The sequence below is a fragment of the Colobus angolensis genome, unplaced genomic scaffold (assembly GCF_000951035.1).
Source record: "Colobus angolensis palliatus isolate OR3802 unplaced genomic scaffold, Cang.pa_1.0 Scaffold151, whole genome shotgun sequence".
In the NCBI taxonomy this organism is placed as follows: Eukaryota; Metazoa; Chordata; class Mammalia; order Primates; family Cercopithecidae; genus Colobus; species Colobus angolensis.
The window spans coordinates 994,439-1,010,136 of NW_012114611.1; the positions used below are offsets into that span (position 1 = coordinate 994,439).

The 15,698-nt window shown below is 57.3% G+C and overlaps 2 protein-coding genes across 2 annotated transcripts; both read right to left on the minus strand.

Moving 5' to 3' along the window:
* Positions 1-443: 443 nt before the first annotated feature.
* Positions 444-4,865, minus strand: AQP6 (aquaporin 6, kidney specific). The gene is made up of 4 exons (XM_011936152.1): positions 4,126-4,865; positions 3,162-3,320; positions 2,818-2,898; positions 444-2,121 (listed from the first exon to the last, which is right to left on the minus strand). The coding sequence occupies exons 1-4, from the start codon at positions 4,525-4,527 to the stop codon at positions 1,909-1,911; spliced, it is 855 nt and encodes a 284-aa protein (XP_011791542.1). The 5' UTR covers positions 4,528-4,865; the 3' UTR covers positions 444-1,908.
* A 7,164-nt stretch (positions 4,866-12,029) lies between these two features.
* On the minus strand, positions 12,030-15,692 carry AQP5 (aquaporin 5). Its single transcript, XM_011936153.1, has 4 exons — positions 15,306-15,692; positions 14,055-14,219; positions 13,520-13,603; positions 12,030-12,709 (listed from the first exon to the last, which is right to left on the minus strand). The coding sequence occupies exons 1-4, from the start codon at positions 15,666-15,668 to the stop codon at positions 12,524-12,526; spliced, it is 798 nt and encodes a 265-aa protein (XP_011791543.1). The 5' UTR covers positions 15,669-15,692; the 3' UTR covers positions 12,030-12,523.
* Between the last annotated feature and the right edge of the window lie 6 nt (positions 15,693-15,698).

The window sequence follows — 15,698 nt, forward strand, 5'->3', positions numbered from 1 at the left end:
ATATTTTAGTAGGGACAGGGTTTTACCATGTTGGCCAGGATGGTCTCGATCTCCTGACCTCGTGATCTCACCCCCAGCCTCCCAAAGTGCTGGGATTACAGGCGTGAGCCACCGTGCCTGGCCGCCAGGACCCATCTTCTAAATGAATTTGGCTGCTGCATCTTAGGGTACCGTGGTGATGGGCGTCATAGAGATAAGAACTGATTTTATTGGCTCATCTCTTCATTCCAGGGCCCTCCCACAGCCCCTCACACCCACAAAGACCCAAGGTCAGCAGACCCAGAGAAGAGGAGACAGGTCCTTGGTTAAGTAGATCCAATGATGTGAGAGAAAACCCAGTCTCTCTTCCTTCCCTCTCAGTCATCTTACTGTCTTTTTCCCTCCTCCCTCTCATTACCAACAGCAATTGTCTTCAAACCCAATAATTACAGTAACAGTAACAGTCATCATCATTTATTGGGGTTGTTTTTCTAGCATTTTAACTTCCAAAAAGTATTTTCCAATTTCTTGATTTCACAGCAGTCCCTGGAGGAGGATTGTGTCCATTTTACAGCTGGAGAAGCCGAGACCCAGACAGGACCCCCAAGTTGTGGGCAGAATAAATCTATAGCAGCCTTTAAATATTAAACCAATTGAGACTTTGATAGTCTTTCAGAGGCACTGAATCTCAAATATCAGTTTCCTGGGTCCCTCCTGGATTCCTACCACCCTTAGGGCTTATTCAACAGCTTTTTGCGGATCCTGTAATGCTGACAGAGAGGCTGGAGATGGCTTCTTTGACCCAGGTCATGAGTCAATGGCTAGATAGGCGCTTCCCTCTAAGGATTGTTCCTGCCTGAGAGTGGGCTGTGGGGTGGGAGCTGGGGCAAGCACCTGGGAGGAGGCTTCCCTGGGTAAGGCCTGCCTGGCTCAAACCTCCCTTCCTCTATCCCACCCCTCTACCAGCCTGAGAAAATGTTCTTCTCTGTGTCAGCTGTTCTCAAGGGTGGGGCCCTCTCCAGAGCATTTGGAGGAGTGAGGAATAAAGACCTATCGGGAGAAGACAGGCGCGGGGGCTCACGCCTGTAATCCCAGCACTTTGGGAGGCCGAGGTGGGCAGATCGCCTGAGGTCAGGAGTTCAAGACCAGCCTGCCAACATGGCGAAACCCTGTGTCTACTAAAAATACAAAAAGTTAGCAGGGCGTGGTGGCAGGCGCCTGTAATCCCAGCCACTTGGGAGGCTGAGGCAGGAGAATCCCTTGAACCCGGGAGGTGGAGGTTGCAGTGAGCCGAGATCACACCACTGTACTCCAGCCTGGGTGACAGATCGAGATTCTGTCTCAAACCAAACAAATAAAGATCTATTGGTAGAGCAGTCTCTGTCCTCAGGAAGCTCCCAGTCTGAAGGAGGAAATACAGCCCCCAAAATCACACCCAAGGGCAGAGAAATCCCCCGAGAAGCTCAGAGGCTGTCCCAGGGCCTGATTCCTCCAGAAGAGCCTATCCCTCAGGACCAAGGGTTTCCTGGGTAGGTAAGAAGTTGGGGTTCCCTGAGATCCCTATAGCTCCAATGTCTAAGCAGAGTGGCTGTCTGGGCTCCCATTCCTTTCTCCCCCAAGACTTGAGCATCTGGGGGTTCAGGACTCCCACAGGGTCCAATGGGTGAGAGGAGGGGAAGGCAGTCCTAAGTCCCCTGTCTTCCTCTGCTCTGTCCCACTGAGAGGCAGGGAAGCCCTATGGAGAGGGAATGGGACAAATTCACTCCCAGATTCTACCTAGAAATGTAATGCCAGGGACAGGGCTTGCCCCTCCGGCCCACCTGGTCAGGACTAGAGGTCAAGCCTCCCCCTCCCACCACCCCCAGGGAGAACCTCCATGCAGGCCCTGCAAGGCAGGAAGCCCAAGGGCACAGCCAGGCCTCGGCTGTTTCACACACTCTCCATCTCCACGGCTCGCGAACCGGGTTGGGATTCCTTCTTCGGGGGTTTCGCCCCTGCCCCTGTCCCTGTCCCTGTCCCCACCTCTGCAGTGCCTGTGAGGATAGCCAGCCGCTGGGCCAGGGTCTTGGTGTCGGGGAACAGGATGAAGTTGTAGATCAGTGAGGCCAGGAGTGCTCCCATCAGGGGCCCCACCCAGAAGACCTGAGGAGAAGGATGTCGTCACCCCACCCAGGAACTATCAGGACCGTAGGGTGGCTCTGGGACCGCTGCCTGCTTCCCTAGTGCCGACTTGATCTCCCAGGTCTCCCTCAACTGTCTGTAAGGTGCTAAATTTGAGAACCACAAGTCATGCTTCCCAAGCCTACAACGTAAGGGGACCTTGCCCCTTGCTCTCCCTGCCCTCCCTGGGGCTGAGCCCAGGCTCTGCAGCCATGGCTGGGGCCTGGGGCCAGTCTCCTTGCCCGCCCCCGCCTCTTTCCTCTCGCTTCCCCCATTTTAGCCATGAGTCCTGGCTATTGCTGTTTCTGTCTCTGCTGGTGTGTGTGTCTATTTCTGTTTGTCTTTATCTTTATCCAAGTTTGAAAATTGGTCCAGCTGGAGAAAGTGAATAAGGAAACAGGCAGGACTTAAAAGTCTGGGCCAAGGCTGCAGCTCCTGCCCTGGCCCATTTCTTGCCAGTCTACTGGGTATCCCGGGCGACTGAAGCTGAAAAGAAAAGAAGTCCCAGCCAGGACACTCACCCTGGCCTTTTGAGCTTAGGGAAGGCTGCACTTCAGGCTCAGAAAGGTCTGGGGCGCCCATCACCCCATCTGTGTGGACCTGCTGCGAGTGAAACCCACCATCTATCGCCAGCTCAGGCTCTCTCCCTTCCCCAGGGCTGCTGGCAGAGGGGCTCACCCAGTGGACTGTGAACTTCCCAATGATGACGGCAGGGCCGAAGGAGCGGGCTGGGTTCATGGAGCAGCCAGTGAAGTGGATCTGGGGAGCAAGTACAGGGTCAAGGTGGGAGAAGGTTTAAGGCAGGCCTGAGAGGGGACCATTTCTCAGTCCTGGCTCAGAGCCTTAGCCGCAGCCACAGCCTCTGTAGTGCCATATCCTGGGCCTAGAGTGCAGGGGGTACCACTTTGGCTCCAAGGCACAAGGGGCTCAGGGAGGGACACTGCCTAGCCTTCAGGGCTCCACAGTTTCCCCAGGGATGGACCCGGTGTGTGCATGTGCACAGTGTCCCCTCTGCTCCTTACCCCAATGAGGTGGCCCAGTGCCACAGAGATCCCAATCATGGTGGCCGGGGAGCCCGATGTCTGACGGCTGTCAGTGGAAGCGAAGACACAGAGCACCAGCTGCAGGGTCAGAAGTAGCTCCACTGCCACCGCCTGGCCAGTTGAGACACTGTTCCGGACCTGGGCAGAGGGAGTTACTCTGGACCAGACGTAGGCTCTGCCCACGGACAGACAGAGAAACCCCTGCCACTGGGCCTGGTCTCCTCAGCTGGAAGGGGGTGACACCTCACTGCCGCCCAGCTTCAGGACTTCAGGAGGTCTGTGCAGAGGAATCCATATCTGCTCTGGACCCTTGCTCCCTGTAGAAGTGAGTGGCACTCCTCCCACCCCACCAGTGGGTTGGTTGGGGCCAGTGGTTCAGGAGGCTTGCTTGAGAGGAGACTGGCAGCAGGTGTGGAAGGAGATTTGAGGGAAGAAGGTGGAACACAGATGGTTAGGAAATGGGGAAGGGGGGAGTGAGGCAGGCCTCGAGGTGGAGGGAAGAACTTGGGAGCAATCGGAGAGCAGAGGACGTGGGTGGAGTCTGGGAGAAAAATGGAGTCCTCTCTCCCCTCGAAAGTCTTCCCAAAGTCAAGGCGAAGATGCAGAAAGCTTATTTTGCTTTCTCTCAGGCTTTCTCTCTGCCCACAGTCCCCACACTCCCTTGGCCGCGTCTACCCTTAAATGCCTGGTCCTTCTATTCCTTCTCCTTTATGTGGCTTCTTCCTTCTCCACCTGTTCTTCGTGCCACTATCCCATTTCTATTCTGCCTAGACTGAGGTCAAAGTCTCAGTCCTCTGGGTCCTGGGGCCCAGCCTGGGGGGATGTGGAGCCTGCAGCTGACTTGTTTCCTCCTCTGCTCCCTCGCCTCTGTCCTGGCCTCCAGCTTCACCACCTGTGCACATTCCCACCTCCTGAGCCTCCAGGTGCCCCTCCCTGCACCTACCACGTTGATCCCAAGGGTCTCTCGGATGTCTCCCGGCATGACGCCATAAAGCAGAGCAGCCCCCACCGTGGCCCCCACCAGCTGGGCAGCCACATAGGCCACAGCACGGGGCAGAGAGATGTGGGAGCCTATGAGGAAGGCCAGCGTCACGGCGGGGTTGGCGTGGGCCCCACTGGCCTTCCAGGTGACCTGCACAGCCATGGCAGTGACCAGGTTGAAGGCGATGGCAATCTGCAGCACGGAGGGAAGTGCTGTGGGCCAGCGCATGACGGAGCCCACGCCAAAGAACACATACAGCCCCGTGGCCAGGAACTCTGCAAACAGCGCCCTGCTGATGGCTTTCCAAAGCCTGCATGCCAACACGTTGGCCCAGCCACATCCCCCTGGATCCGCTGCATCCATATCCTGGTGCCTTGGCTGTTCCTTGCTTTGCTCTGAGGCCTCTCGTCTCTTCCTCTGGTCTCTGATCTCCTTTGTCTCTTCTGGTCTCCTGTCTCTGGCTGACCTTGGGTTTTGTTCTCTGTGGAGGCTTCTCTGGCCCCCACCTGCAGCTCCTCCACCACGCTCTTGTCCCCAGGAATGGGCTGGTCAGACTGGCAGGAGCAGGCGGATAGGGTTATGCGTGTGTAGAGGGGTGGAATGAGGGGTGTTGCTCATATGCCTGCTCCAGCCTGCGCTTACCTGATGGGGTGGGATGTGGGGGCTGTCTCTGGGCACTGAGCTGGAACCTCCTAGGACGATTTCCAGGGCAGGTGGGGCCTGACTCGTGTTGTAGACAGTCCAAGGTCTGGCCTGAGGGTCGCAGGTTCAGGGCAGCGGGGATCATGGGATTTCAGACTGTTTATGTTCCAGTGTCAGCTTAGATACAGCAAGATCACTCAGATCCCCAGCCTGCTTCAGGGGGTCCTGTGCATTCCCAGGTCCTGTTCGTCTGGCCCCCTCCATATCTAGGCTTTGCTTCCAAATGGGCTGACACCACACCATGCCTGTAAACCCAGAAAGTAAGTCCTCTCCTCCACTCCCACCTATACCTGCACTCACAGAATGCAAATGTGAATAGAGTCCACTTTACCAAGGACACTGTGGACACTGCGGCCTATGGGGTTGCAGGGGGGCAGGTGGAGAAAGGGTTTATTCCACAGTGACTCAAACCACATCAGATCACAAGGCCATGGGCACCTCTGCTGTCCACCAGTGGGAATGTCCACTGGCCCTTCACTCACTTCCTCCTGCCTCCCTGCCCTCCCCGCGCTCCCCTCCCTTCTCAGCCCCTCTCTCTCTGCTCTCCTCCTCTCAGGAGCCAAACAGAGTTCACTCCTTTCTCACACAAGGCAGCTTAACCATGTTTTTGTGGCTACACTGGCCCTACGGTCACGCATGCCCTAGGTTTTCCCGTTTTAACCCTAGCAGATAGCAAGGTATTTTCTCAAACAAAAGTGTTCCTCCCTAAGAAGAGTCTGCCAAGCTATTGAAATAACAGTCTTCCCCTCTTAACCACAGCTGGGTGTCCTGACCTCATCCCTGGCATATCTACCTGCCCACAGATGTACCCTGGTTGTTCTCAGGCTCCTCAAATGCAATCTGTCTTCAGATGTGATCTTCCTGTCTCCTGGTACCCACCCCCCGCAACCCCCATGTTCTCCTCTTGTTTTCTCCAGCTCAGCTGGTGGCATCTGGGAAGCATCCTTGACCCTCTTCTCCCTCCTTCCCCCATCCAGGAAAAGCATCAAGTCCTGCTGATTTTGAATCCTAAATATCTCCTGACTGTGCCCTCTTTTTGCCACTCCTGCCGCCCTGCAGCCTTTAACCAGTCTCTCTGTCTGCTCCCTTGCTCCGTTCCAATCAATTTTCCATACTGCAGCCCAAGTGCTAAAATGCAAATCTGATCATGCTGCTCCCCTGCTAAAATCCTTTCCAAGCCTCCCATCCCTCTGGAAGCTCTGTGCCTGCCTTCAGGGACCCTGCGGCTCTACCTCACCTCTCCCCACCTTACCCTCTGGTTTCACCAAATGCACACTCTTGCTGGCCTCTCCTTGGAGAAAGCTCTCTCCTCTTCTTGGAGATCCCTTGCACTCCCTTTGCTTGGGTAACTCCCATCCCAAAGGTTTAGCTTTGACATCGCTTGCTCCTTTCCTGGGTGGGGACCCTTCTTCGTGCTCCCACCACACCTAAGCATTCTCCTACACTGCAGTCACCACAGGGTGCTGTCATGGTGTGAATGTGTCTCCCCAGTGAGGCAAGGCAGGAAGGCCTTTGTGGGGCAGGAACCGAGTTTTGTTCACCCCTGCATGTAGTGTCTTGCACGGAGATTGGCACAGTAAAGGCCCAATAAATATTTGTTGAATGAATGAATGAATGAATGAATGAACAAACACTTCTTGACTTCCCAGGGCAGATGACTATGTCTGCTCCATTTCAGCCTCATACTCATACCTTCCCCCACCTGGGACTGATCCCTCTGATATCTTCAAGAGAAACATCTCAACTCTGGACCACAGGCTCTGTTCCTCCCCAATCCCTGTCTGAGTCCCAGTAACATCCCTCACCCATTCCCTTCTGTTCTCCCTGCTGTCTCGACTTCACCCTGTCCTCTCCAGGGAACTCCTGGGCATCTCACCCTGAGCAGGCTCTTGCCAGCACCCCATGGTCCTGGCTCCCTATCCTCTCCACCGCGTCCCTGCTGCATGTCTCTGTTCTCATCCTCTTCCATGCCTTTCTGCCCTCCATCTGCGCTGCTGAGCACTGCTGGAGAAACTCGCCCAGCCGTGCGGGCTGCCGCCATGACAAGTTCATGGTCTCTGGTCCCAGTAGGGATCGCAGCTCTGCTCAGCAATCCTTCCACAGCTCTCCCCCCTTCTTTAAACCTCCCCCACTCTCTTCAAGTACTCGGCTCACTCTGGCTTTCTCTCAGCAGAGCACCCACCCTTGCCTCCCACCCTACCTAGAAAGCCAAGCTACCAGGCAAGACTTCTTCCCATCCTCCCTCCCAGTCAAACTCACCTGCAGCCGCCCCGTGTCCTTGCCAGCTGCCCTGTGGCCTTGAAGTAGAGGCAGCCCTTCTCCGGTGTACAAGTCGGGGTCAGGGGACCCTCCTTGGACTTCTGGCTCCCTTTGAGTGACTGGGACCCTCTCTTGGCCATTCCTAGTCTCACCTGTGGCTTTCAGGCTTCCCCTTCTCTTGACTTCTTCCCTATAAATGTGCCTGCATAGTCGCGGAGCAGTGGAAGGTCATGGTTTGGAGTCAAGGTTCCAGTCACATATCAGCTGCACAACAGCTCCCAGCCCCCGGCTACTGAAACTGCTCTGGCAAAGGCCAGCATGATTTCCTCTCCAGCCCACTGTGGCTGCTGGCCATCTCCTTCCTGACACCATTTTCCCTGCCTTTGAGGCACATCTCCTCGCTGTCCTCCCACCTCTGTGAGGGCATCTCTGCGTCCGTGGCTGGCTCCTCTTCTGCTGATCCTTAAGCCCAGGCCTTGTCTGCTCCTGGCCAACGGCCCCTCACTCCTGATGAGTGTGCCTGGGCAGCCCTGTTTCCACCTGTGACTTCCACACCCTGCAGATACTGTCGACTCTCAACACTGCCTCTGGCCCAGATCTTTCTCCTGAACTCCAGACCCACTCACCTCTCACTGGACCCTCTGGCCTGCTCCTCCTCACCCCACTGTCACTCAGTTGCCTGTGTTCACTCAGACCAGAACACAGGAATCATCGATGCTCCCCCCTCCCCTAGCCCGCAGGAAACAGGTTCCTGGTACCAGGTTCCTGGTAGCTCTTTCTCATATTTGACACCTCTTTCCATCCCCACTTGCCACTGGCCCAGTGCAGCCCTTATCATCTCTCCAGGATGACTGCATTAACCTCCTTCCTGGGCTCTCAGACTGCACTACACATCTGTGCCCTTCCACACCACTCCTTTCCACTCGCTGTCAGAGAGATCCTTCCAAAATGCAAAGCTCATCACGTTACTCCTCTGCTCAAAAGCTTTCAATGGCTCCCCATTGCCTCAGAATCAGGTGTGAATGCCCATGTTTAACATGTAAGGAAGCCTCCCCTCCCACTGCCCACCCTGCACCCTTTACTCCAAACAGACCAGACATAGTTCCCCAGAACGAGCCCTTTGCTATGGAGTTTGGATGCCTCTCCTTTTTGTCTCTCAAGACTTTGCTCAAGTGCAGTTCTTCTGTGAAGCCTGCCCTGATTTCCCTCTCCAGCAGAATCAGGGCAAGCTTCTTAGAGAAGCAAGACTTGAGCAAAGCCAGGGGCTGTTGCAGCCTCTGCCTCCTCAGTGCCTCCACTGTTCTAGCACAGACTTCCATCCCTGGCTGGCATAGAGGAGTCATTCAATAAATGTTCAGGGGATGACAGGGCATGGCTGTGGGGGCAGCGTGGGCACTGTTCTTCCCTGGCACGGAAGGTTCCCTGGCTGGGGGCTGTTCCAGGGTAGTTCAAGGGTGCTTGTCTGCTTCCCTCACCTCAAGCAGGGCCAGTAGAGGGCTTGGTGGACAGGCACTTACCAGTCCTTTCATCTGATCTAGCCTCAGTTTCTGCCCTTGTCAAATGGGTGCCAAGTGGCAGTAACGCTGACCTGAGAGCTGCTGATGAGGCCAGTGAAAGGACTGTGAACACTGCCATGTGTATTGCACCCTAAGCAGTTGCTTAACCTCAAGATCCTCATTTATACAATAGGGATGATGCTAATAATGCCCTCCTCCCTGTGTGTAGTTAGGAGTAAATGTGCTGATACCTAGGAGAGGGCCTCCAAGTCAGAAAATGTGAATGATTAGGATTGTAACTTCCCCGTCCCCTGCTGTGAGACAGCTGTGGGGACGGGGCTGCATGGCCGCTCCAAGACAGGCACCTCAGCACCTGCCCTGGGCCCTGGAGCCTGAAAGCACTAAGTGCAGCAGCAGCCCTTGTCCCCAGCTAGCCTGGGGCTGAGTCTCCTGACCTCTGCTGGGCCTGGGACAAGGTCCTTCACCTCCTGAGGCCAGGTGGGCATTGACCAGGGCTTGCTCCAGGCCTGGCTTCCTGTCCTAGACAGCACCTGCCCAGACCCAGCCAGCACTGGGCTCTAGTGCCAAGCTTTAAGCTCACTCATGCTCACTCATGCTCAAAAACCTTTTGCCAAGGTTCCATATCTGGCTGCCTAGGGCTGCCTGTCAATGCAGCTCTGACTGAGGTCCTATCAGAGATTGGGGAAAGAAAGTAAGGGGGTTGAAGGGGAGGGGAAGGAGGAAGGTACCGGGAGAGAAGAGGAGGGAGAACACAAACTGATGGGGAGGGACTTCAAGGTGGCTTCCCGTGCCTCATCTCACCGATCTGCACAAAACCTGGAAAGGTCGGGAGGTCTGATGTCCTCATCCACATGTGACGGAGGAGGAAGCTGAGGCCAAGAGGAGCGGAGAGACCTGGTCCTCCCAGCCGTCCTTCCTCCTGTCCACCCATCTCAACAACCAGCCCCCTCTGTCCGCTCTCCACCTCTCCTCCGGGTCCTCTTCCATCTCTCCCCATATCACCTTGTCCACCTCCCAGCTAGTGAGAACTGGCAGCCCCTGGGGAGAGGAAGAGGGGGAGAAAAGGGAAGGGAGCCTCCCACAGGAGAATCCAGACTCTCCCCGGGTTCCATCTTTAGGTGCAGCAGAGGTGACGGGGCCTGTGTGTGCTTGTGTTGGACGGCGCACAGGTGTGCCTCTGAGAACCCGTGGAGCCAGGCTCATAGGTGTGGGCCTACGGTGGCCCTGTGAGCGAATGCTGGAGGAGGGCTGACGTGGCTTTGCACACTCGAGTGAGCGTGCGGAGGGAAGGAGATGCACACACCCAGAAGATGCAGCCCTCAGGCACGACTGAAGGTCAACATGTGGCCGGGAGCCCGGGTCTGTGTGGGGTGTATGCGTGCGCGCGTGTGCACGGGACTTTGTGAGCCTGCAGACCTGTCGCTCCTGCAAGATCCGACACGCAGACACAGCGACCCCTGCTGGCCACACCGCCCCAACCACGGCACTTGTCAGCCCCAAGCCCCTAGCTGGACACTTGCTCGAGGGCCAGGCGAGGCAACCTGCAAGAAGCTCAGCGCCAGTAGTCCCCTCTGACTGGGTGCCTCGCCCACCCCCGCGGGTCTGTCTCCCAAGGGTTCACTGTCCACCCTGCCGTGGTCCCCATTGGGCTGGTGGAGGAGCCCAGCCTCCTGGTCATGGCTGTGTCTGTACCTGAGTCTCCTGAAGACTGAGCGGGGAAGGGCCCCCCTCTCTTCTGAGCCTCACCCGGATAGTGGGGCGGGGGTGCACTGGGATAGGCTGCCTCAAGGTGGCTCCAGGGGACTCAAGCATGAGAGAATCCCTGTGTCCTCCACCCCACCCCCATCTGGCTAGAGCCCAGACCCAGGACTTGTGGACGAGGAAGCGCCACCCTGTGGATTCGGTGGACGACGTCTCCCCCTACTGGCCAGAGCTGGCTCTTGCAGCCCGGCTCCCCCAGCCTGGGGCAGGTTGGAAGAAGTGGGAAGGGACACGGTGGGTCGGGGGCTGCTCCTTCCCTGGGCTCCCGGGGTTCTCACGCACTGCCACGTGGTGTTTACTGTAAGCCTATGGGGCGGGCATGAGTGGCTGACCTCTCACTTGTAGATGCTTAGACTTTAAATGTGGAGGAAGCTGGGTGTCTGCCGCTCCTCACCCCAGCCCCTGGGACTGCCTCTCAATGGCCAAGACCTACGGCTTCCCCCATCCCTTCTCAGTCGGTCTCCTGGCCCCGCTGGACAGGTGCTTAGGTCCAGACACCCCCAGGAGGGCAGAAGCATGTGGCTGGGGCCCCAGACTAGGCAGGTACGTGTGGGTGTCTATTCACACGACTTTACTGAGCACTCACTCCAAGGCGCCTGTTTGTACAAGGGTTTTTCCTCCAGACATGGTCTCATTCTCATTTTCTCCTCACGACAGCACGTGAGGTCGGAAAAAGCACCCCTGTTTTGCAGGGAAGGTCCTTAAAGCTCAGAGAGCTTATTTTGCCCCAAGTTCCGCGGCCAGATTGGAATGCAGGTAGTTACTGACTCCGGACTGGGCTCACTGCGAAGCTGGGCTGTGCAGAGCTGTTCACTGTATGACCTCCGCCTTTTCCTCACAGAAAACTGACCGGTCCCGGGCATCTCATGCCCTCATCCAGTCTCCACAACTATCTTGTGAGGAAAGTGATATTTTATCCCCATTTTACAGACGAAGAGATGGAGGCTCTGAGAGTTTAAGGAGATTACCCAAGGAGTGTCTGTGACAGTGGGACAACAGCAGGCTGGGGCAGAGCTCAGGCCCAGAGAAGAGGGCGGTGGGGACACTGGTGGGCCGAGGCATGAGAGAGAAGCCCTGGAAAAGGGGGCTGGACCACATGTGGCTTTTGGGGGGGTCAGGGAGCTGCTCCCTCTGGGCACAGGCTCTCAGGAGGGCACCTTTTTGTAACATCAAGGCGCAGAGAAAGGAGCCCAGGGCTGTGATGGAACCTGGCTGGTCACCCCCTTGCCATCTCGAGGGGCTGCGGTTGACTCACTCCTCCTCCACCCTGCCTGTCACACCCTGGCACTCCCCTCAAGTGCCAGCCAAACCCTCCTCAAGTGGCAGGGACTTGACATGGCTGAGGGGGAGGGGTGGAGGGTGACTGCAGTGAGGACCCCTCTTTCCTGGCCTCTAGCTCTATTTTGATATTCGGTCTTCTCTCTCTCGGTCTCTCCCTGCTCTGTTCCCATCTCTCTGATTCTCTGGGCCTCCCATGGCCTCAGCCTCTCTTTCTTCCCACGGAGCACTTGTCCTGGGGTCCCCTGGTACCCCACGGAGATCGTGGTGGAGGATGTGAGATAACAAAGAGGAGAGGCAATGGGCCAGAGTGTCTCAAGGCACTCTGGGGACAGACAGAGGCGGAACGTGAGTATCAGAGATTTATTGGGTAGCCCCCACTCCAAACACCAGCAGCCCCACGCATGCATCCTCACTAGAAATAAATAAGGCAGCATTCAATGAACCAGTCTGTCTTCTTCCTAAGGAGCTCTGGGGAGGGTCTGCTGCTGCCCACCTAGGGGCTGGGATCCCTTCGGCTCTTGAGGAGGGGTGGGGGATGCAGGCTGCAGACCCACTCTTTTCTAGCCTGGCCCTTGCAGCCGGTGAGCTTGGCACTGTGTTCACAATCTCTGAGGTCTGTCCCAGAGAGACCCATCCCCAGCAGACCCTAGCCCCTGGCCCCTACCCCAGGAGTTCCACCATAGGTTCCTTCTCCCCTCTCTAACTGTGCAGCCAGGGGGACCAGCACCTCCTCCTCAGCCAAGAGGACCGGTTGTGCAAAAAGGAAGCTTGTGTTAGGTACTTTTTCTTTTTTCCCCCTTGGCTCAGGGGCTGAGGGGCTGGCCCCTGCCTGACACTGGTCAGCGGGCAGTCAGCTCCATGGTCTTCTTCCGCTCCTCCCGCTGCTCCTCCCAGTCCTCGTCAGGCTCATACGTGCCTTTGATGACGGCCACACGCTCACTCAGGCTCAGGGAGTTGGGGAAGAGCAGGTAGAAGTAGAGGATGGCAGCGAGGATTGCCCCCACGATGGGCCCTACCCAGAAGACCTGGTGGAGACAGGGCAGGAGTTAGGGCGTTGAGCCCCAGACCTCGAAGACCAGATGCCCCCCACCCCACAGAGGACAGACCCATGGACCCTGAGAGGGGACAGACACGCAGACTTCCAGACCTTCAGGAAGAAAGACTTCCTCCCACCACGGGGACAGATACACACCACTCCCAGGGAAAAAGGCCTGGACCACAGACACCCAGACCCTCAAAGAAGGCAAACAGATTCCCAGAGGGACAGGCCCCCTCCAACCACACCCGAAAGAGAAATTAATAAACCTTCAGAGGGGACATGTGGGTCCTCAGAGAGAGAGAACAGAGCACCTCTCCCCTCCACATAGGGATAGAAACAGATCCTAGAGAGAGTGACCATGAGCTCTCAAAGGAGGGGGCAGACAGACTGTCCACAGGGGCAGACCCACAAGAAGACTCTCCCAACCCCTCAACAGGGACAGATAAATAAAACATCAGAGAGGACCAGCACACAGACACCCAGAGTGACAGATACCACATCCTCAAGGGAATTGACACAGAGCCCCTCTGCACCTCCAGCCTCTTCCCTAAGGGGGAAGAACCTCTCCCCTAAGGGGACAGATACTTATACTCCCTGTCCCCGGGGGTTCAGGCCATACAAAGCCACCTCTGCCCCTAAGGCTGAATCCCATCCCCTTTCTCTCTCAGCCACTGCTCCCTGGCCCACCCCCAAGCTCTGGGCCCACAGAATCCAGAAGATCTGGTGAGCTCTGAGCTGCCACTGCTGGGTCTCCAGGCCCTCCTCTCCAGGGAGCCAGGGGAGAGGACAGACTCACCCAGTGAGCAGGGCTGAACCGATTCATGACCACTGCAGGGCCAAAAGAACGTGCTGGGTTCATGGAGCAGCCAGTGAAGTAGATCTGGATAGAGACAGGGTGGTGGAGAGAAAGGCAACATCCCAGTCCACTCCCACGGAACCTGGACTCTCCCAAGGTTACACTGCAGTCCAGGGGCTCAGCCAGGTCTCAAACTCAGGTCTCCTAATTGCTGGGCTGGTAACCCCTCCCTCCAAGGATCCCAGCTGCCTGGTTAACCATGGACCCTTAATTATGCCCTCTTCTCTTCTCTGCTCTGAGGTTGGGTTTGATTCCTGTCCCATCCCACCTCCTACTAACTCCCATCTTTCCTCAGCCCAGAGGTTCTGGGGGGATCAATTCTGGGGCCCAGTAGGGCCAGAGTCCAGCAGCCCTAAATCCAGGCCTTAAACTCTGCTGGACTCATCAATCTGAAGTGGGCTCTGCTCTGGGGCTCCATTATTTGCCTTGAGTGCCTGCTCCACCCTCACCACAGCCCAGTGTCAGTACTGCTCACCCCGACAAGGTGGCCCAGGGTGACAGACAGGCCAATGGACAGGGCTGGGGAGCCCACAGGGCTGGTGCGACGGGAGTCAGTGGAGGCGAAGATGCAGAGTGCCAGCTGGAAGGTCAGAATCAGCTCCACCACCATGGCCTGGCCCTGCGTTGTGTTGTTGTTGAGCTGCAAGGGGATGGCGTGTTAGGACCCTGGCCACCTTCTGGCAGTATAGCCAGGGGCTCTGGGAGCAGGGCTTTTGGTGTTCAGGAACACTTAGAGGAGCTTGACACCTGGAAGCCAAGCCCCGTGGACATCACCCCAGCGAAGTCATTTGTTAAAGACACTACATTTCACAATTTACACAGGCTTGAAGCTCAGGCCTGTAGCCAAAGGGCAGAGTGTCAGGGGAGCTTTTCCTGGACATGGTCCTATCAATGGCTCTGCCCAACCCCCAGCCCCCATAAGCTGGCATTTACCCTCCATCCTGTGGGCAGCTGCCCGGTTTGCCTGCCTCACACCCCATCCCTGCCTCCTGCCCGTGTCTGGCCCCATGCCAGTGCCAACCTTAAACCCGTCTCTCCAGTGCGGCTGACTCACGGCTTGACAATGGCCGAGCAAATCCTTCTCTGTGTTTGATTAATGAACCCAGTTTGCATGGGGTTGGGGGCTGACTCTGGGGCTGCAGGAGGTGGGAGGGAGGCAGGGATGCAGGGTTGCGGGGAGGAGCACAGGTTGGGGAAAGCGGGAACCAATACTCAACAGAGACTGCTCTGCACTGGCACCACGTTAGGGGGTTCCTATCTATGGTTTCTAAATATGAGCCCCTTGACACTTGCTGTGGCAGGCACGACCATCCCCATGGAGGGGCTGAGAACAATGAAGCACAGACAGGCCAGGGTCACCCAAAGCCGGGATGACAGCCCACTTCTCTCCGGTGGTTCTACTCAAAGGCTCCACTGAGGAGATGGGAGAGGTGAGGGGCCCAGGAGGAAGGTGGGGCTCAAAGGTGAGACAGGAGGAGGCAGAAGTTTCTGGCAGGAAAGGAGGGGCAGCAGACATTGGAGAGAGACCAGGGTGGGCCAGCATGTGGGGAGGGGCAGAAGAGGTGGGCAGCCTGAGAGTCGCCTTCCTGGCCTCCGGAGGCTCTTGCCTTCCTGGTGAAGGGTGTGGGCTGGACCACTCTACAGCACCCCTTTTTCCAGGTGAGGTAAGAGGCCTGGTCCTGAGCCCACCCCAGGGTCTCGACTCCCAGCCCCTCAGGGCACTCACCGCGTTGATGGCCAGATTGCCCCGGGCATTGAGCGGCGCCACACCGTAGAGGATGCCGGCCCCGGCAATGGCGCCCACCAGCTGGGCCGCCACGTAGAAGAAAGCCCGGAGCAACGAGATCTGGTTGCCCACCAAGAGGGCCAGGGTGATGGCAGGGTTGATGTGGCCGCCGCTCACGGGTCCCAGGGCCTGGGCCAGCGTGCCTATGGCCAGGCCAAAGGCCAGCGCGATCTGCAGGATGGTGGGCAGCGCCGACGGCCACTTGAGGGCCGAGCCCAGGCCGAAGAAGACGAAGATGAGGGTGGCCAAGAACTCGGCGAACACGGCCTTGAGGAAGGCCACGGAGCACACCTCCTTCTTCATGGTGGCCGCGGGGGCCCGGCGGCGGCGGCC